The sequence below is a fragment of the Chionomys nivalis genome, chromosome 12 (genome assembly GCF_950005125.1).
Source record: "Chionomys nivalis chromosome 12, mChiNiv1.1, whole genome shotgun sequence".
NCBI classification, from domain to species: Eukaryota; Metazoa; Chordata; class Mammalia; order Rodentia; family Cricetidae; genus Chionomys; species Chionomys nivalis.
The window spans coordinates 17,500,044-17,523,205 of record NC_080097.1 but is presented as its reverse complement, the minus strand read 5'-3'; the positions used below and the strand labels follow the sequence as shown (position 1 = coordinate 17,523,205).

At 36.4% G+C, this 23,162-nt stretch overlaps 1 protein-coding gene across 1 annotated transcript; it reads left to right on the top strand.

The window, feature by feature from the left end:
* Window positions 1–11,094: 11,094 nt before the first annotated feature.
* LOC130885098 (MKI67 FHA domain-interacting nucleolar phosphoprotein-like) lies at window positions 11,095–12,409 on the top strand. The gene has a single exon (XM_057786508.1). It carries the CDS (start codon window positions 11,096–11,098, stop codon window positions 11,909–11,911), a length of 816 nt encoding a protein of 271 aa, XP_057642491.1. The 5' UTR covers window position 11,095; the 3' UTR covers window positions 11,912–12,409.
* Window positions 12,410–23,162: the final 10,753 nt, after the last annotated feature.

Here is a 23,162-nt window from a genome sequence, read left to right as displayed (position 1 = left end):
AGATTCTTATCTGTCTCAAGCTCAGTCCTTTAAATTAAAAGGACTTAATCCTCTAATATCACTGTTTAATGGCTTCTTTCTGCAACATGATTTTAAAGTCTGCCTTCAAATTTGTCTAAAGAACATTTGCATAACCCGAAGATGATGGAACATACATGCTTGTGAAGAGATCCATTTTAATTCTCTGAGTTTGATTTTCTATTAAAAGTGTCACTATGTTTTATTGTCCTTGGGAAGCTTGTGAAACCGACCTTACTGGAGTTCTTAAATACTATATGAGTGTTGATAGAAAATAATTCAATGCTACTCTACTCTAAGGTAGATGTGTCCAAAATTGTTTACAACAAAGCTGAATTAAGACAAATTCCTTGTGTAAGTCAGGGGTACAGGTGACAATAGTTAACTCTTCCTTTCTTTTTTATATCAAATTGCAAATAAAATACCTTACTCATTAACAAGAAGCAAAGGTACTGTGACTATCATCAGGGTTCACAGATTGTAAATGTTGCAAATCCAGTCATTTACCCTAAGTTTAGGGCATTGAATACTCTAGCCTGTACATCTCTGGCCTTCATTATTTGATCAAAAAAGAGTCTACTTGGTATGTATATAGAAGATAAATTTGCAAAGAATCACAGGATTCAATTATAAAGGAGGAAAGCTCCTCATCTGTTCTCCCTTCAATATTTCTCTAAAGTTATAAAATTGTGACTATAACAAATAATAGTAATACATTTTAGCAAAGATGAGTTATTGATCTGCAACCATGGCACATGTAACAGTATTAATTAGAACCTGAATTACAGTATCTAAGACTAATGTAGCATTTCTATATTTAGCACACAGTCACAGCTTTATAAATATGTAGTCACCCTTGCCACACATAGCTCTCTTACTGGGGAAATGTGTGTATTTAAAGAAGTTCACTATTTTACTTAGTAAGAATTCCTAACACCAAGGAATAGTTATTTGACTTTCCTGGATAAAAATTGTCCTAGAGTTTTGGAAGTACAAAAAGTGAATCATCATGCTCATTACTCATGAATATCATATAATATAAAGCTGGAGGTAAAATATTTATTAATAATGTTAGAATTTGTATAAGGTTCTTCTCTAAAACTGAGAGTAAAGAGTGGGTGTATAAAACAAAATGAAGACAAAATGGTGACTAAGAAAATGTGATTCTCTAAACTTTAACTTTATCAATTACTTTTGCTATACATATTTTTTTTGTCACAAAAGCAAAAGCTCCAGAATGAGGGGCAGAAAACAACCAGGTTGATTAAGTAACACTTTGAACATTGCCTTGATATTCCTCTTGCAGTTAATTACTGAATACAGAGACAAGAAAAAGTTTAAGCAGACATAAATTAACTGGAACTGATCACATAAGGGAGATAAAGTATTACAGAGTACACCCACAGCTCTCTGCACTGGATAAATGACCAGCAAACAAAACCTACAGTGGCAAAAGATAGAAATAGATTGGCATGTGTCTGAGTTGAGTCCTGTGAATCTGCTGCAAATCCAGAGACAGAGAGAGAGCAATTTTCCAGCACTTTAGAATTGCTCAAGTTAAACCTAGACAAACAGGAAAGGATTAGCAATGCCTCACCGCAAAGGTAAAAGAGGTTATGCATTCAACAGCATTAAACTGCTGAGATAAATGCCATTGTAGACTAATTAGTCAAAGTAATATAAAAAGAACATGAAATTAATAGAAATATTTTTCTGTGAGTGTAGCAATAATTCTCATTATGGTTATTACTGATTGTTTGATGGATGGTTAGGTCTGCTTTTAAGACTAGATTTTTGTAATTCCAAAGCAGTGTTTGGCTTTATATTTATTACTTTATCAAAATTTCAATGCCACTCCAGAGTCTGCACGAAATTAATTACTGAGATAAGACATCATTGGTTCTATTTGCATTGATGAAAGACCCTTTTATACTTCAATATCGAACCTCCACATAGAGCAAAGGGGTAGACAAACTGGCCAGGGCACTTTAGGGGTGCCCTGTGGATCCCAGTTAGAAAAGAGGCATCTTTTCCAGCCTTAAGAAGGAGACATGGAAAAGGAGAAAGTTAGACAAGTGAGGTGCTATATTCACTTCATTAGGCAACATAAGGCATAGAGGTATCTCTGCAGACGGCTGAATGACAGACGTTGCTATGAACAGCTGTTGCTATGAACAAAACCTCACCATTTTCATATTCAGTGTCTCACTGATTTGAATTAAAGAAACATTGTTTCTTCCCTATTCATTAACTGCGCATCATTGTTTCAGTCTCCACTGTGACACATGTCTGACTCATGGTCAGATGGCATGTTGTTGAATATTCCATAAAAGCATCTCATGGCTTGTCTAGAAAGACAGACCAGACAACCCCAAGCTTTCTTTGTACAGGTAATGGGTTTCTGAATCATAAAAAAGGCAAGCTGTACCCATTTTACATAAAGAAGCCATGGAAACTAGCATTCAATCAGATCCAGGAACAGCCTCAACAAAGAGGAAAGCCCTTAGAGTTATGTGACTCCTCTCTTGCCAGCTGTTAGATCTTCACCAGGTGTCATGTCAGAGGCGTTTGCCCTGTTGAAAGAATAATGTCCAGGCATAGGATCATTACAAAGAATTTCGTGAAATTACTTTTCCTGAAACTTTTAATTGCAAAACAGCCAGGGCCCTTACCTCATTGAAAAACAAAGTTTATGATGCTCTAGTCTGGACAAAAGCAATATTTACTGTTTTGTAAATGGTTTCCTTTTGTATTCCAGCTGTTCTACATGAAAAACTTCTTATGGAAGAATTTCTATGAGATTCATTAAGTTCTTGTGGACAATAATCATCAAGATCATTTTATTCTGGTTCTATGTGCATGAAATCTCACAGCTTTAAAAATATTTCATTTACTTTTGAGATTATGATATGATTATATCATTTTCCTCTTCCCCTTCCTCCCTCCAAGCCCTGCTGTATAATCCTCCTTTCTATTTTCCAAATTTATGGCCTCTTTTTCATCATTACTGCATATGTGCATAGAAATTTCTATATGTGTATAAAAATATGAGTGTATATGTATTTCTAAATACATAAATAACTTATGCTCAGTCTCTATAATACTACTTTGTATGTATGTTTTCAGGAATGACCATTTGGTGTTTGACACCCAGCTGGAATGTTCTTCCCTTAGGAAGACTATTTCTCCTGCTTTCAACATTCCTTAGTTGCCTATAGTTCTTTGTAGGATTGTGGCCTCGTGGGCTTCCCTGTGCCACTCTGACTCTGTTCACCTTAGCATATCTATTGTTGTTCAGCTCATGTTTAGGCAGTGGAGACAGAGACTCACAGCAAACTCCCCATTCCTCTGGCTCTTTGATTTTAAAAATAATTCTTAAACTATTTTCTCTTTCTCTTCCCTTTCCCATAAGTTTATGTAATTGCACCACACAGTTTGTGTGTGTTTACCATCAGAGAGACAGCCTCCAGTGGCCGTCTTTGCTTTTTCCCACAGAGGTTTGACAGGGTCTCATCTGTCACCACTGCCCACAACAGGCTAGCTGCCCTGTAAGCATCTGGGAATTCTGTCTTCAGCTCTCATCCCACCACACAAGCTGACTCTACAGACATGCTACTGTTTCTGGCTTTCCATGTGGATAGAAGCTCAGGACCTCGTGTTTGAATGCTGGGTACTATCGATCTATACTCACTGGGGCCATCTCTCCTAACCCTTAAAAATAATTTTGTTATTTTACCCAGTAATCTTCTGATTCACTATTCTGCTCATATATTTTCTTTTGAAGTATTTTAAAATGGCTGGCATACCTACTTAACCAATTTATTGTTAATATAAGTATACTTTCTATTTTTAAGCAAATCAATAGTGTTTTCTGAAAAAGCACACCATTGCTGTCACATGAAAGTATCTTTCAATGTTTATCAATGTCACAACATTGAAAAACTAAATATGTGTGTAAGAGTTAAGGAAAAAGAACCAGTAAATTTTAAAGAAAGCAAAAGGAGGGGTGTACTGGAGGGTTTGGAAGGAGAAAAGGAAAAATAACTATGATCTCAAAATAATTTTTTTCAACGAATTAGTTGCAGTCAGTATTCTTTGGATAAAGTATACATATTATAGTAAGGAAGTAGCAATGAGCCTTGCCAGGCCTAGAGATAATCATAATCATTTAGAAATTGATTAGAATTTGCAAATCTCAATAGAATAAAGTCACTATCGATTTGGCAAGAAAACACTAAACTATAGTGGAAAAAGTGATATACCACTGTACAGGAAATACAAGACGGAGTTTCTGATTAATCTGGCTATATATCTATTTTAGCATTGCAGTCCACTGTATCTTGTCATAGAGAGAAGGGGGTACCTACCTCTCTCATCCCTATTTTTTCCTTTCTCGCTTCTTTTCTTCTTCTGTATGATATTCACAGAGACAATTTTGTTCCCAATACACCCTGGCATCTAACCAAACAATTTATCTTTGAAATTTTATCTAATGTTTAAAACTTTTTTGTATTAATTCTTTGTAGATTTCACATCATGCACTCTGATCCCGTTCATCTCCCCATTTCTTCATATCCACCCTGGACCCTTGCAATATACCTCAAAGTAAAATAAAACAAAAGTAAAAAACAAAAATATGAGCACACATGCCCAAACCAAAAATCTTTCAGCATGGAAGCTGTAGTTCGAAACCAGCCCTGATGGAAGCAGATGTAGAAATTCATAGCTAAGCACTGGGCCTAGTTTCTGAAGACCAGTTGAAGAGAGGGGGTGGGCGATAATATGAGCAAAGGGGTCAAGATCATGAGGGGGATAGCCATAGAAACAGCTGACCTGAGCTAGTGGGAGCTCACTGACTCAGGATTGACAGCAGGGGAATGTGCATAGGACCAAACGAGGCCCTTTGAATGTGGATGATAGATTTGTGGTTGGGGCAGTCTTTGCCTCCTCTGGCAGTGGGACCAGGATTTATCACTAGTACTTGAACTAGTCTTTTGGAGTTCATTGTTTTTGGAGGGATATCTTGCTCAGTCTAAATATAGAAGGGAGGGCCTTGATCCTGCCTCAAAATGGTATGCCAGACTTTGGTGACTCCCCATGGGAAGCCCTACCCTCTCTAAGGAGTGGATAGGGGTGGAGTATGGGGAAAGTTGGGGGAGTGGGACGAGGGGAGGGAGTAGGACTGGGATTGTTATGTAAAATGAGAAAAGATTGTTTTAAAAAATAAATTAACTAATTTATAAAAAATGTCACAAAAACTTCTGTCCGAAGAGGCAAATTCTTACCTGAAATTATTGTGACATGGAGGAGACAATTGTACAAATGCTGACTTAGTCATCGCATAGAAATATCTGAGCCCAGGGACTGACATGCAGTAGATAGCACCAGCCTCTCCTCTCTTTCCCACTAGCTGGTAGCCCTCTGTCTTCTTAGTTAATAGAGAAGAGACCATCCCTGGAGAGAAATAATGAAGGGAACCAGAGATGCAGAAGACGTGATCCCTTTCACTTTCAAAAAAAATTCCTTCCTGGAAAGTGGGAAATATGTAAGAAAAGACAAGATGAATCGTAAGATATCAATTTAGTCCAAGATGATATCTCAACCAAAAGATATGACTTACCCTAAATGAGATTATAGTGCATAGATGAAAAAGATGTGCTGGGATGAAATGAATAAGTATCAATGACATAGGATCTTCTTATTTTGCACCTAACATAGGTGGTAAAGAATGTGCATTACCTTAGCTAGTGAGCATATGCAAAAATCAGTCATTAGATAGGATTTTTTAAAATAAGATAATGAGTTCATGTTTTGAAATAATAAGGGCATTGGGACTATTTAGGCAAAATGTCAGAGGCCATTGAAATTGCTAACCAGAAAAGATTGGTGTTGTCATATTTTTCTTTTAACTTGTTTAAGGTTAGAATATGCAGCCAAATTCTCAATAAAATATGCTGAAACTTTCAGAGAAAGATTGTCTTACTTGATTAAAAATAAAAAGTTTCTGGAAGAGAATAAAAGAAAAAAATAATTTTCCACATAGAACTACTTAGAAAAATGTTAAAGTTGCAGATAGAAAAGAACTAATATGGAATAAAGCAACTGGATAATGATTTTTAAAAGAACTATGTGTGGATTTTGAAACATGAGCTTGTGGGGACCATTTTAAACTCAGACCACAACAGATAAGATACATGCAAGTATGAGCAACACAACTTTTTGTTGTGAGAAAAATGTTAATGCATCATTAAATAATGTGTTCTAAAACAGCAATATATACACAAAACAGTCATTCTCGATCAGCCGATTAAGATGTAGCCCTATCATAAAACAAAAGTATATGCTCAACTATGTTCATAGCAGCATTGTTTGTAATAGCCAGAACCTGGAAACAACCTAAATGCCCTTCAATGGAAGAATGGATGAAGAAAGTATGGAATATATACATATTAGAGTACTACTCAGCAGTAAAAAACAATGACTTCTTGAATTTTGCATGCAAATGGACAGAAATAGAAAACACTATCCTGAGGGAGGTAAGTCAGACCCAAAAAGAGGAACATGGGATGTACTCACTCATAATTGGTTTCTAGTCATAAATAAAGGACATTGAGCCTATAATTCGTGATCCTAGAGAAGCTAAATAAGAAGGTGACCCCAAAGAAAAAGATATAGACATCCTCCTGGATATTAACCTTCATCAGGCAATGAAAGGAGACAGAGACAGAGACCCACATTGGAGCACGGGACTGAAATCCCAAGGTCCAAATGTGGAACAGAAGGAGAGAGAGCACGAGCAAGGAACTCAGGACCGCGAGGGTTGCACCCACACACTGAGACAATGGGGATGTTCTATCGGGAACTCACCAAGGCCAGCTGGACTGGGTCTGAAAAAGCATGAGATAAAACCGGACTCACTGAACATAGCGGACAATGAGGACTGCTGAGAAGTCAAGAACAATGGCACTGGGTTTTGATCCTACTACACGCACTGGCTTTGTGGGAGCCTAGGCTGTTTGGATGCTCACCTCACTAGACCTGGAAGGAGGTGGGAGGTCTTTGGACTTTCCACAGGGCAGGGAACCCTGACTGCTCTTCGGGCTGCTGAGGGAGGGGGAGTTGATTGGGGGAGGGGGAGAGAAATGGGAGGTGGTGGCGGGGAGGAGGCAGAAATCTTTAATAAATAAATAAATTAAATAAATAATAAATAAAAAGATGTAGCCAGAGGCTCACAGAAAGCAAACTTTGTATTTTCTAGTGGCAATTGTTTGTAATTCACTAATGCAAAGTTTGTGGCAATTTTAAAGAAAATAGATTTTTGTGAAATTGTTGTATTTCTCACCTGTTGACAGTTAGCTGTTCAGGGCAAGTGCTCAGAGAAACTTTCTTTGTGACTCAGTGGGCTGGCGTCTCTCCATCCCATATAATTTCAGAAAACAATGAGGGATGTAAAATAACCCAAATTTAGCATAGAAATAAAATGACTCCTAATGATACATTGCTCTACCCCTGCATTAGTGCTTCTCCCAACCATCATCAGAGAAGCATCTTCTCACAATAAATGATAATTAAGACAGAGATCCATAACAATGTGTAGAGAGTGACAGACTTCAGAGCACTCTGTCCTGAATGGGACGTCTTTATCAAGCCCATCACTTGTAGGCTCAGGGATCTAAGAGGAAGTGGAGATGGGAAAACTGTAGGAACTTGGGATGGTGACTATCTCCAAGGAAACAGCATCTTCTATACAGAGCAGGACTGCTACACACATGAACTACATGCAGATCTGCATAGGTTGACGCCAAACAAAATCCCAGCCCTGAGAAGAGAAAGTAGAAACAAAGTCCCATTCCTAACCAAGAGGCTCTTTGTGAGGGATACCTGCTAGAAAAGGAAAAATCAGTTTACTCCAGTGGAGTGTCACTGTGTATAGTAACCACACTCCAGTACAGCCCCCACACCCAGGTATAACTGACCATCAGAAAATGGATTTAGGGGCTGGAGAGATGGCTCAGAGGTTAAGAACTTAGACTGTTCTTCCAGAGGTCCTGAGTTCAATTCCCAGCAACCACGTAGTGACTCACAACCATCTGTAGTGAGATCTGGTGCCCTCTTCTGGCCTGCAGGCATACATGGAGGCTGAACACTGTGTACATAATAAACAAATAAATCTTAAAAAAAAAAAAAGAAAGAAAATGGATTTAATGGTTTATTTGTCCTTTTCTTCCTCACTTCCTTCCTTCCCTCCCTCCCTTCCTCTCTCCTTCCTTTCTCTTTTCTTTCCTTCCTTCCTTTCTTTTCTTTTCATTCTTTTGAATATGTGTATGTGTATGTTTTTGTGTGATTTTGTGTTGTTTTGGTATCGTTTGTCTTACTGGTTTCTTTAGTTTGCTTTGATTTTCATTTTCTGGGGGTTTTGAGTGAGAAAGAAAGAGCATGAATTAAGTGGATTAGGAAGTCCGAAGTAATTCTGAGAATATGGGGAGAGTAGGGAGAAATTATCATATGTATGCCTGACAAATTTTAATGACCGAAACATATTTCTTACTACTAATAAATTTATAGTTTACTGTGTGATGCAAATATACATATTGTCATGTGGATTTTAATGAAGACCATACTTAGAATTCAAAAAACCTCAGTTTTTTTTAAAGTGAAATGTGTGTATTTCCTCCTTTTTTTGTTTGTCTTTAAGTTTTCCTACTATGTGTTTTCACCAAAATTGTTCTTTTTATTGAGGTTCACATTGTTAACAAATTATACACTGTCTAATGAAATAATTGAAGTGACATATTCTGGTATTTGAACATTGAATATTGCAGTGGTTTGAAAGAAATTACCCCCAAAAGGAGTGGCACTAAAAGTAGGCATTGCCTTGTTGGAGTAGGTGTGATCATGTTGGAGAAAGTGCGACACTGTGGAAGTGGGCTGTGAGGTCTCATATATGCTCAAGATACTGATGTTGTCATAGTCCACTTCCTATTGTATTCTGATGAACCTGTACCCAACATCATGTTATAATAATGGACAGAACCTTTGAAACTCTAAGGGATCCACCCCAATTAAATGTTTTCCTTATAAGAGTTGCCATGGTCATGTTGTCTCTTCACAGAGAAACCCTAACTAAGGCAAACATTGAGCAAATGTTGAGTATTAGTGCTGTTACAAGCTATTCCCTGTTAGACCATTTGATCTCTGACTCCTCCACATTTTTCATTTTGCACTAATTTATTCTTTGTGACTCCCACTTGTTCTTGCTTCATTCTTATCCTTCCTTAGAATATCAACAGAGGTTGGTGTCACCAAATGGTAGGCATCTACTCATGCCAGCGATCTTCCAATCATTACAGCTGCTGTTGCTATTGGCAACTTGATCTTGTACATAATCCAGCAAATGTCACAAGGATACCTTCACCATGTGTCCTCGTAGGGTTGCTGAGCAGCATTCCTCAAATAATGACCCTAGAGACTCACAGCTTATTCATGCTTTTGCTTTTAGTGGAACAAATTAATTTAAATGTTTACCAATATATCTTCACTGCTCTTAATAATTTAAATGAATCATTCTGTTTTGTGGGTAATTTTCATAATGCAACAGAAACAAAAATCTCTGAATAACCAGTGGGCTGACATTACTGTGTTTCAAAGGTCAGTCTTACAGGGATAAAAACTACTTCCCAAGAGTTAAGATTGGTTTTCTGGATTTATCTTCTTGTTTATGTCTCTAGCCACATGACTGGCTAACTAAAGAGAATATTTATCTGCTAATAAGAGTGTCTTATATTTTACCCAACAAACAAAACAAAAATTCCACCAATGTTATGAACATGTAACTTTTGACCTAATTAAATGCCTTGTTCTGCTTTAACTCTTAGAGTCATGAGTCACATGACCTCCATCCAAATGTCTACATTGATAAAACACAGAATGTCATTTTTCTCAAGCTTCCTCATTGACAGACTCATGAAATAGTTCTCAAGAACAAGAGAAGCACAGAGACAAAAGATTCTAACATGGAACAAGGGTGATTCACTAGCATTGAAGAGTAAAAAAGAACAGACCATCTTTCTGATTGAATTCAACAATCAGTTCATTGTTTTCCAAGCTTATCAGAAGCACATATTTTGTTTTTCCCTCAGTTTCAATGCTTCTAGCTTATGTTAACTAATCTAAGGATTATTTCACATTATAAATTCTCGACTCCATGTCTTTACTCAATTTGCCTTCTATGTCACATGCTCATCATTTTTTTTTAACTTTTCATGGAGAATATCATTTGGACTCCAGGAATGTAATGATTACAGGATCCTTAGAGGCAAACAAACATTGAATGATGTGTTTATTTGTCTTGCTATCTAGAGTGGAGCCTCTGGGATTCAGTTTATGTAGAGTAATTGAAGCCATTTAATAAAACTTAGAGAAAATGTATCTTGACAGTGGACACTCTGTATATATTTTTAATTAGCATAACCATTTGATAAGCACTTTCCTAAAAATCCACACATAGACTATAGGAGCCAAAATCAATGTTAATGAAAATATACAGATGTATTGGGGCTTATTCATTCTTCCTTTAAGATAGGCCTGTTCATAGAAACTTGTTGAAACTAACCTACAAACATTGACTAGCTGGGTTCCATATGTTGGTGTAGGACAATTCTATATTCTGTCAATTATGTTTTAAATAAGTGCTGGTTGGCCATTAGCAAGGCAGGATGTATAGTTGGGACAACTAGACAAGAAGTAGAAGTGGGGAAACAGAATAGGAGAATTCTGGGAAGCAGGAAGCTCCCTTGGCAGTCCTACCCAGATCACAGAAGAAGCAGGATGTAATTTGTTCTGCTGAAAAAGGTACTGAGCCATGAGGCTAACATAGATCAGAATAATGGGTTACTATAAGCTACAAGAGCTAATAAGAAGCCTGAGCTAATGGGCCAATCAGTTTATAATTAATGCAGACTTTCTGTGTGATTATTCGGGGCTAAGCTAGCCAGGCAGCCGGGGTGACAAGCAGGCTCCCATGTTACAATATGTACTTCTGTGGCCAAAGGAAAGAAGTACCATTTGACGCTTCAACATGGCTCCCGCACAGCCGAGTCTAGCGCTGAACCCGCAGGAAGACGAGAAGTTTCAGAAGGTTCTGACACAAGCCAAACAGCTCGCGAAAAAGCAAAAGAAGGAAGAAAAAAGTCTTAATCCTGGAGTGATCTTTGTGGGCCACCTGCCAGCAATATTTTCTGAAAGTCACCTCTATGATTACTTTACCCAGTTTGGCACTATTAGCAGATTCAGATTGTCCAGAAGTAAACGGACTGGAAACAGCAGAGGGTATGGTTTTGTGGAGTTTGAGTCTGCGGATGTTGCCAGGATAGCTGCAGAAACAATGGACAACTACCTTTTTGGTGCAAGACTTCTATCGTGTAAATTTATGCCACCAGAGAAAGTCCACGAGGACCTTTTCAAAGAGTGGAACGTTCCCTTTCATCAGCCATTATTCCCGGCAGTGAATCGCTATAATCAGAAACGGGGGCACTCGCAACTGTTGAAGATGGAATATCGGTTCAGGAAGAAGGAAAAGTTACTCCGGAAGAAGCTAGCTAAGAAGGGAATCGATTATAGTTTCCCTTCATTGGTCTTACCTAATCCAAAGAAAGGGGCTTCACAGGGCACTCAGGAGTCCAAGGGTAACCAGGATCCCACACCAGTTTGTACACCAACATTTTTGGAAAGACGAAAATCACAAGTGACCAAAATAGATGACAATAAAGATGATGAAATCATTTTCAAACAACCCGTGCCCACAGTGAAAGAAGAGGCACAAGACTCATTAAAGACTCCAACACCTGCACGCTCTGGCACAAAAAGACCAAGAAAAAGGAAGAGCAACCAGTGATCCTGAAAGCATGCTGTGTTGTGTCTTCCAGGCAGATGTGGTTTTGTTACAAAGACCTACATATGTTACTGGTGCAGCGACATGCAAGCCACTGACGAGATTATTGGAGGGAAAACACATGTTTGTTCATGCCAGTGAGACACGCCATCAGGAAGTTGGCTGTTTTGCCCTCTCCTGGCCTGAGTTTTATTCAGGCTTCACAGCTGCCTTAGTTTACTCTGCCTGTATCGCATTACAGATTTAAATACCACCAGTGCTGTTTGACTGTCTGTGTGGTGGCTGTGCACATAAAACCCCAAAGAATATGGCATGCTTCAACCTTAGACCCCAGAAACTGGAAGTTAAATACACATACGGAGAATGAGAAGGCAGTTCACGTGTGAATAACATTTGCACAAGTGCTGTAAGAATCTGGAATAACTTGTTTTCATACATAATTACAGTGAGCTAGTTTAGGTTTGACAGATCAGTTTCAGCAGGTATAGTCAAGATTCAAACAGTGACCGAACTTTTCTACCATTTATCCATGTACAAGAGAACCGAAAAACTTTGTGTGTTGGGGGGGGGGATTCACCATCTGTTTGTTTCTTGCTTTTGTATTGCTCATGCAGGTTTAATATACCTATCAATCACCAAAAAAAAAAAAAAAAAAAAAAAGAAGTACCATTTGACAATGTCTTCCCACCTCCAACCACAGTTATTCCCTCAATTAACTTCTCTTCTACTGTTTTTGTATGTTTTTATGGTTGTGTTTGGTTTAAGTGGATCCATTTCCTTATAATATCCATCTACATAATTACTTTAACATTTTTTTCTCCTTGTCAATCTACCTTCACAGGAAGAACATAGACATTTTAAAGTTCTTCTAGGCCCACAGAAGAGCATTTTCCCTCCCTAATTGGATCAGGAATGATCTTAAGCCTGTTGAGTTATTGTCTTGAGTCTGCCCATGTCTGGAGTTTCTGTTTCTTTGTGCCTCACAGAAATGTATAGTTTCAGCATTCTGTGAGTGTTTGACTTTGCAGGGGTCTTACTCTTGGATAACAACATTGCTATTGATTTTCTATTATAAAACACGAGAAGAATAAAAAAGGAAGGACAGTTTGTTTAACAGCTGATAGAAAAGTTAGCTATACTTTAAACTTAAGGGAAAAGCAAGTTTACAATGAAACTTTGCCCATTTTATCAATAAAAATGTGTCTTTACTTTTCTTTGTAAACATAAAAAGTACACACATTCTTTTAAAATAATTTGTTAAAAGAAACAAAATTCTTTTACACAAATTCTTGGTTAGATATAAATATGAATATCATTTTTATATAATTAAAAGTGTCAACTATTTCTAGTTTTCTCTTGAAAATATAAAGTTCAAAATGTTTTAAAAGATGATATATTGAAAAGATGACTTTTAGTGTACTTTGTTCTTCATAATATTTTTCTTCATGATTTAATATTTATGGCTTCTCAGTTTTAAGTTCACTAGTGTTTTACTCTATAATTTTTATTGCAATAAATCTGTTATTTATCTTAGCAAGAATTTTTAATGCTATGCATCATATATCTGAAGTTTGAGTTAGTTCATATTTGCATAATTATCTTCCATGTTGTATTAGTTACCTTACCTGTTTCTAAGATAACATATTCGAAAAACAATATAAGCTCAAACTTTAGATAACAGTTTGGGGGTGTAATCCATCATGGTGGGGTGTCATGGCGACAGCAGGAGTTTAAAGAGACTGTTTGCTCTGTATCCACCATCAGAAAGCAATGTAAGATGGAGAAAAAGAGCTCAGATAACATTGTCCTTTTAATTTAGTATGGCACATCAGCCTGGGGAACTGTTCTCCTGAATTCAGGTGGATCTTATCATTTCAAGTAGTCCGTTCTAGTGATTCACCAGAGACTTACCATCTACATGATTCCATTTTCACATGTCTCTAGAAGTTTAGTTTTTGGTTGAGCTTTCTGGATGCCTAAGTGTAACTGTCTTAATGTCTTTACTTGCTGCTTCTGTGATCTGTATCCCTGCGGAGTCATTTGCAGTCAGAAAGTGACAGTTTCTGTTCATTTGCATGCCTGTTAACTTATGATGAGATACCAGACATTGTGGTTTAATTCTTGCTGGGTGCTTTGTTTTTGTAATTGAAACAACACTTGAACACCTTTTGATCCCATCTTAGTCTGGTGCAGCATTTATTCTGTTTATTTTTTCCCATTACTAAGGCAGGATTTCTCTTATTACTGGAGCTGAGGGCCCATAGATAGTAAATGTCTCAAATCGTTCTGGGAACTGTCAGTCATCCTGATCTTACCCATTGTATCGTCATTCTATCTCTCAGTCCTTTCAGAGAATCCTTTCACTCAGAGAAAGTGTTAAACAGAACCAAACTGAATACTGAGCGAAGCCAGCTAAAATTTCCCCAGAATTAACTCTAGCGTGGCTTCTCTTTCATGGCATCCTGTTCTGTGAACTCTGCCTTGACTTCTGGGAACTCCCTGCTTAGTTTCCTCAGCCTAGGAAAACATCCAGGTTCTGCTTGAAATTCTTTTCCTTGGCCAAACCCTGAAACTTTCTCCAGGCAGCAAGTTGGAGAAACTTCAATTTGCCTCCTTGACCCCCAGTCGTCAAAGATCTCTACTCTGCATTGCTGCCTGTCCTGCATTGGCCATCATTGCTTTGTGTATCTCAGCTTGTATAGCATGGAAGTAACTTCAGACTGTGTGCTTTCTCCTTCTTAACCAAAAGTGGGTATCTATCCTTTAAAACTTAACATTACAAAATAGGTTTTCGCCTGTGTCAGCCAACATTGCCCCAAATATATATATTTTTAAATTTACAATATTTTACTTTAATGATGCAATACTGAATTTTTTCCAAGAACTTTCTTTTTCTTTTTCTATAGCTTATGGCAAGGGTTATTCATCTTAAACAGATTCTCAGACATGGAGTAGGTAACATTATATTAGTTTTCAAGGAAAATTTTAACAACTTTAACAAGCAGAAACTTGGTGACTTAAATGACAGAACTCATGTGTAAGTGTGGAGGCCAGAAGCTCCGAAGCAAGGTGCCCATAAGTTTGATTCTTTCTGGAGCCTAAGATAGAAACATCTCTCCGTGCCTCTGCCCCAGCTTCTGCTGATATACTGCCAATACACTGTGTGCTAGGGCTTTGCTGTTGTTCGCATCTGGTGTCCCCACCATGTTGGAGTCGATTTCAGTATTTTCTGGAAGAAGTAAAGAGATTAGGAGTCCATCCTACAGCACAATAATCTCATTATTCATAAAGACACCTGCATTTTCCTCACCCAGATTTCATATTATGAGCTTAGAGAATTAAGACTTCAATGTGCCAGTATATCAAGACACAATTCAACTCACAACACACACACACCTTAATTGATTCTAGAGTGTCATAGCAATGACCTATTACGTTTTAAATATGACTGTCTGCAGATAATTTAAAAATTGACATAAAAATTTAAAGACTTGAGCAAAGCACCCTGCATTTTCATCATAACAAAATCCTGTAGATCACCAGTACATTGCTTAGTGTGCTGACCCTTCCTTAAGACTTTTATAGGAAAAAAAAAATATATATATATATATATATATATTTTTTTTTTTTTTTTTTTTTTTTTTTGGTTTTTCGAGACAGGGTTTCTCTGTGGTTTTGGAACCTGTCCTGGAACTAGCTCTTGTAGACCAGGCTGGTCTCGAACTCCCAGAGATCCGCCTGCCTCTGCCTCCCGAGTGCTGGGATTAAAGGCGTGCGCCACCACCGCCCGGCTATGCCAATCCCATTCTCTGAACATTTTGGGTTTCCTTTGGCCAGATTGGGATTAGATATATATTTTTTCCTTTGCAATTTTTCATCAATCTTTCTTGCTGAGTGAACTTTCTTTAGTTTTATTTAATCCATTTTTATTTTTAAAAATTATTTTATGGAAAAATGCTTAAAACTCATATGTGCCTTTTTCCAAAGAAAAGGGAAACTACTAGCAAATATAGTGTGTGTGGGGGGGGGGGAGAGAAAGAGAGACTTTCCTAAATTGAGGTCGACTCTATCAGTAAATGTTATTTTATGAATGTTTGCTAAGTGTCTATAAAGCCATTAGCAAACAAAGAAAGTTCTATTAATTCAAATAACTGAATACTCTGAGCCATATGTCTGCTGGAATATCAGAATGAGAAATAAACGAAGATAGAACTCATAAATTTTTTGCAATTGCCTGTAAAGACAGCTAACAAAGACTGACTTAGATAAGAATTTGTAACTGTATGTGAATGAAAATATTAATCCTGTTGTGGAAAGCAGAAATGTAAGCAGAGAGAACACTATGGTATGTTTGTCACATACAGACTTCCCACCTCTTATTACCTCATCCCCCACAATAACCATCGGCATATGCACGTTAATAGCATCCTGTTACCCAGACTAAGGGACACTGGATTATCAAGACAAACAAAAGTTGTTCTGATTATTCATTCTGATATGTTTAATAACTACTCTGTGCCCACCAGTGAGACACTTACTAAATAAATAGTGAAAAGGAGAACATAGGTTATTTTAAAATGTAAAGAAATGATAATAAATATAGTAACAGTATGATAATAATGACTATTTTAAATTCATGCTTAAAAATTAGGAGTTGAGGGACTGGCTTAGTAGTTAAGGATGTGTGCTGTTTATCCAGGGAACCAGAGTTCAATTCCCAGCACTCATATCAAATAGCTTACAACTGCCTGAAACCCCAGTTCTGGGAAATTCAACACTGTCTTGTAGTCTCTGTAGGCATGTACACACATCACACACACACACACACACACCATTACTTTTTGTTTTTTTTTTCTCTTTTTAAAATCAATCTTATTTTACATACCCATTCCTAGTTCCCTCTCTTGCTCACATCCTCCCACTCTTCCAACTTCCCCCACTCACCCCACCCCTTTTTATAAAAGATTGTTTTATTTTATTTAAGTTATATTTCTATTGTTTATTTTTATATACCAACTAGTTTCCCTTCCCTCCTCTTCTCCCATCCCCTCCCCTTTTCCTCTGCGTTCACTCCTCCTCTATCTCCATGCAGAAAGGGATAAACCTCCCTTTGTCCCTTGCACAAACTGTGATGCACCAAGTTGAGGCAGGACTGAGCACTTCCCCTTACGTGAGGTGAACTGGACGTCTTCTGTAAGCAAACTGGTGACTTCTCTGATTACCATCTGAGCTATTCTGCCCAGTAAGAGTGGAAGCAGATGCAAAGATCCATAGACAAGCACTGCACTTAGCTCCCTGAGAGTCTTGTGGAAGGAAAGGAGGAGGGATTTAACCAGCCAGGGGTTCCTGAGACTGGCTCCACCCTCCCCCATTGGACATTATTTGAGAAAATGTCTTACATCTTGATCTCATAAAGGCATTCCTTAACTGAGGCTCCTAAGTGACTGATGACTCTAGCTTGTGTCAACTTGACACACAAACCAGCCATTATAATCAAGAGAATCACCCATAGATACTTGCATAGTTCAGGCTAGTCTAGACATTCAGAATCCTTTCTCTAGTGATTCTATACTGTGTCACATTGACAATCTAAATAGATCATTGCATAAGGTTAGTTTCAACATGGAGATTCTGAATTTAGTTTTTAACATGTAAAGAAATTAAAGTTAATTGAGATCCATAAAATATCCATGAGAAAGCCAACTATCTAGAGATTAAGAGTGGCTTCCATCCAGAAGACTGCTTTATAATTGGAATTAAATACTCGGTAACAGGTACAATTACCTAGTTTAAAAGCTGCAGTGATAATTACTAGACATTACAGAATGCCAACATTTAGAAATCACTTAGAATATGAAATAACTTAATGAACTTTGCAAGCAGCAATAAAGGGGTCAGAAACCTCTGGATTTCCTCAGAATTTGTTGTTATGTCCTCCTTTCTTTTCTGATTTTGTTAATTCAGATATTCTTTGTCTGCATTTTCGTTAACTTGGATAAGGGTTTGTCATCTTGCTGATTTTCTCAAATAATCACTCCTGTGTTTCACTGATTCTTTGTATGGTTTTCTTTGCTTCTATTTTTTTCAGTCCTCAGTTTGATTATTTCTTACTGTCCATTCCTCTTTGGTGTGCGTGTTTCTTTTTATGCTGGAGCTTTCCGGTGTGATTCTAAGTTGCTTGTATGAGATTGCTCCAAGCTTTTCATGTAGGCACTTAATCCTATGTACTTTCCTCTTAGCACTGTTTTTATTATATCCCATAAGTTTGGGAATGCTGTGTATTCATTTTCATTGGATGGTCCAAAGTTTGTGGGTTATTATTAACCTGTCAGCTTTCTTATACAGCCCAGGACCACCTGCTTAAGAAACTGTGCCACTCACAGGGGCATGGACCTTCCTATAATAATAATTCTTCTTGTTAATAATCAAGACATTCCTTCAGAGACTTGCCCACAGGCTAATCTCATCTGGGAATTTCCTCTATTGAGACCCACTTTTCAGGGGATTCTAGGTTGTGTTGACAAGCAAAGATAATAAGGACACCGTATTTGTTTATCTTTATATAAATTGTTATAAAGAATTTTTCTTAAAATTCAATGAATGCAAATAAAATTACAGAAAATTGGACAGTGGAATGTTTTGCTTCTCTACTTTGTTTTATAAAGCTTTGGTAATGTTCATTGTATAAAGCTTCATTGGCACTCCTGCCTTCAATTTTAAGGACAGAAATAAATGCTGCACTCGTATGAATGTCTGAGGGGACATTTGATGAAATACGCTGTTAGAAACCATCAAAAGCTGAAGGGCTTATGGCTCTAATATAAAGCCAGCTTTATTCCATCTGTAGAAGTCTGGTAATACATGCAATAAAATATAATAGTCCAATAAAGCCTGTTGTTCTCAACTGTTTTCCTCTGCACAGTCTTGTGTTTGTAGTGGAGTTTTATTCTACCTCCTTTGTTTAGAAAAATACACTGGCAAAGGACTATTGTATCCTGTTTACTTATCTGACAAACCAGAAAGATTTTCCTCCTCCACTGTTTAGATGTTTGTTCTCTCCTCTTCAACTCGAAAATAGAGTTTCTGCCTCAACTCTAAAATTTAGCTTGAGTTTTGTGAGGAAACAAATGAGTCATCAGGACTAGATGCCTGGAGATCTCTTTTTTATCTTTTTTTTCTCATTCCCTCTCTCTTTTTTATATTTTTATTATTTTTCCCTTAATTTCTTTGTTGACTTGCCTTCCAACCTTGATGACCATTTAAGGATGAAAATATGCTTGTTGCAAAACATCTCTCTGCTTCAAACTGTAGTAATGTTAGGTATCTATCCAGTGAGCCGTCAATATTCTTTTATTCCTAGACAACAGTGTAATTGTAAAATGATCGATATCTTTATAAATAAATTATCACCAGAAAAAAAGTATTAAAATCTGTCAGCAATCATGTGTATAATCTAATTAGGCAAGTCAGCCTCAGTACCATCTATGTGGGTTTCCTGGCTGGCATTTCTTCAGAGGGCCTATAACTAGCCTTAATTTGAAGATGCATTTGGAAGGCTGCCTAGAGTAGAAATTATAATTATAGATCCGATGGCAGTGGGAATACCATGGAGGTCCAGAGTACTCAGAACAAGGGAAGAATAAATTTTCTCTATGTTTGCTTATTTGGAACTTTTAAAGAAACTTTAAATATTAAGTAAATATTTTTGTCATAAAATAGAAAATTAATATTTCTCACTTCATAATATTAACATTTAATCAGTGCCAACTTATACCAAAAGAAAATATTCAAAAGCTACCTGGTCCCTTCTATTTACAGCACATTAATTAAACTGTATCATCAATGTAAATTGAAATTGAGTTCTTAAATTATAATATCAGTATTCTGAAACATCTTCACAAGCAGTAATTATGCAATCTTCTTTCCTTTGCTGTTCCGAAGACTCACAGTTGTGATATTTATCTTTTTATATTTAGCAAAGGATTACATGCTGCAGCTTAAATTGACTTCTTTCTTGCCTTAATGATGACCTGGCTTGTAGAATCTCATCAGAAAATGTTCAAAGTCATTCCAAATGAATGCAATCAACCTGTTTCTAGAGATGTGCATGGGAAAAATTCATAGTGATTTCTCCATATATTACAAGAAGTGTACTTGATAGAAATTTCAATAACTATCAACCGTCTTGCATGTATGATGTTATCTCTTAAGCTAAAATAATATCAATCTTTGAAATGCTTCTTGCCATTGAATGAGTTTGCCTTTGGATAAATTATATTTTCAGTGGAATTTAGGCTTAGAAAGGAAAAGACCCTCAAACCAAACTTTAAAGAATGAGAGTTGAGAAGGCAGAATTATTGAATGCCATTTTCCTCCCAGAGAACCAGGATGATCTGGCATTATCATAAACAGCACATTTAAATCCATTGATGTATTTCTGCTCCTGCCCCTGCAGTACTCTTCATGTGTCATCTTCTCTTGTATCTGTTTTATTTTCCTTGTCTTCAATGTCTGTTCACCAGCCTTTTTGATATTATTTAATATGGTATTTGAAATGAGATAATTTCTACAGGTTGCTGTCTGCCTTAGGCTTTCCAGTGTGGAAATGTTACTTTGCTATGTAATTCTATGAATGGCTTAATTCTAGAATTTGAGCAATTTATGTAATAAATTTAGTAAGAAAAGACAAAAAGACAAAAAAAAAAGATCATTTGAGATATCTGTCAGTGAAACAGGAAGGCTAATTTGTTGCTACCATTTTACCAAGCATCTTCGTCTAAGTTACCTAAAATAGCATTTTACTAGTAAGACAGGACTGTCTTTACTACAGATTAATTGATATAATTAATCAATGCATATGAATGCTCTATTGACTTTTTGCCGAAAGAAGGCATCAGAACCCATTATAGACAGTTGTGAACTACCATGTGGCTGCTGGGAATTGAACTCAGGACCTCTGGAAGAGCAATCAGTGCTCTTAACCATTGAGTCATCTTTCCACTCCCTCTTTACTACATATAAATAGTGTAAATAACTGAATGCATTAGCAAAAGGAAAATAACTTTTATAAGTATACATAGCATAATTTGCAAATGACAATTTAAAATAAAATACAAGGAACTTTTTTTTTCCTTTCTCACTCCAAACAAAATATTTTGCATATAATATCCCAAGAGAGAATCTTGGAAATAACTTGCTGAATTAAAGCCAACAACATGTGATAATAGCATTGTCAACAATTTGACTTCTGACCATTCATATCTCAATATAAAAGAAACAGCTGCTGTTGACTCCCTCTCTAAGGCAGAACCACCCATACAATGGTTCGTTATTCATTGCATTTTACTTATTGCTCAATATTTATAATAAACAATTAAAATCATTATAATTTTTTGCTAATTAATCAAAACATGTCACAAATATTTTATTCTTAGAATCATTTTTAATGCAGAGTATTGTTGAGGCCAGAAGACAAAATCTTTGGGACAGAGTCTATTAAAACCTCATTTAACTTGGTCTGTATTAGGGCTGAAAAAATATTCTGCATTAAAGTTAAAGGATTATTTTAATACTGGTATATGTTTGATGCTTTCATCACAAAGCATTTCTGGTGTATGTCTTAACAGAAACACTCCAACTATTTAAATCATCTCACTGGAAAAGTGAAATAAAGTTCTCATGCAATGGAAGAAATCAAACAATCATTTTAAGAATCTGAGATGTGTATTAAAGAAAGTAATGAATCATATTATAGGTAGTTTTGTATTTCAGAAACTGAAGAATGATCGGTATCTGTTTTACTTCATTTGCCAGAACTCATGTGATGAGCTGATAATAATAATTATATTGAGTGCTTTTGAAGACCTTGTATTTCCTCTTTCTCTTTCAAAGTGTGAAAGGATTTAAAAGTACTATGTGAATCCACTCTAGCTGTCCCTGACTTTGCTGTGGATCAGAAGGGAGAGTCTATGAATTTGCATTTAGATTTGATTCCCTAGTGAAAAGCCAGACTTCCTGCCCTAGTTTAAAGAAATAATTAGGTCCTCTAGTGTAAGATGAGTAAGCCTCCTTCTGAGTGGATGTTTCATTACATTTAGCATCTCAATGTACAATATCTGTTTTTACTTATTTTGATTATTCACATAGATGCTCATTTGTATTTGTTATGCTGTTGGGGTTCTTTATAAACTTTTAATTTGAAATGTTTCTAAGAATGGTCCCTTCTACAATTGGTGCATTCTCTATGACATCAAATGTCAATCTCTGGATTTGTCTTATATTAGATAACGTAAACTCAGTGCTTTTTTAAATCCTTGTCTTGTTCAGTTAAATCATAGAATGTTTAGATCTAAGAGATTGTAACAATTCCATAGCTTGCTTTCTTATGTTAAAAATGAGAATATACACTTGGGAGTTTTGACTGTTATACTTATTATTTGTTTCATTGCTGTGTCAAAATACCATGACAAAAGCAATTTACGTAAAACTATTTATCTTGAGTCATATCATGTTTCAAGGATAGTCATGGCAGCAGGAGCAGAGACAGCTGGTCTTACTGTGTCTACTACAAGGGAACAGAAAGTGGTGACTGTGAGTTCTCAGCAAACTCTTTACAGTTTATTCAGAATCTCAACCAATGAGATGGTGCCATACACAGTTAAGGTCGCCCTACCTCAGACAGCATAATGTAGATAATTCATCACAGGCATATCATATCTAGATAGCCCCTCATTATTGTGCCTAGGGGTTTGTCTTCTAAATAAATAGATTAGGTCAGGTTGATAAAAATATTAAATATCAGTGCTGGCTTATATAAGGAGATGCACAAGGAAGAGCAGTAGCTAACACCTAAGTGTGTCTTCTGGTAGGTTTCTACTACTCTGCAGCATTATTCTCTTGAAAGCATTCTTTAATAAAAGTAATTACTATTGAGTAATTATTATTTAAATATCTTAAATATATAAATTATTAATTTGATTATATATAATTAAATTTAATTTATGCACATTTAAAATGATTAAATATATTGTGAATAATCTAAAAGTTACATATATATTTAATAACTAAATTTTATTTAAAATTAAAAATTATATATTAATCGTATATAATTGTTAAATAATTTCTTGGATGCAACATTACCATATCAAATTTTTTTACTGAGACTTTCATATGCTATGCAAGCTCTAAAATAAATTTTTGGATACATCTTCTGACAAAATTTAGTTTGATGAAAAGATGATAGCCACCCAAAGTC

Bases quoted from the DNA above. Each gene is read 5' to 3' on its own strand.
- LOC130885098 (XM_057786508.1), top strand. From the start codon at position 11,096: ATGGCTCCCGCACAGCCGAGTCTAGCGCTGAACCCGCAGGAAGACGAG.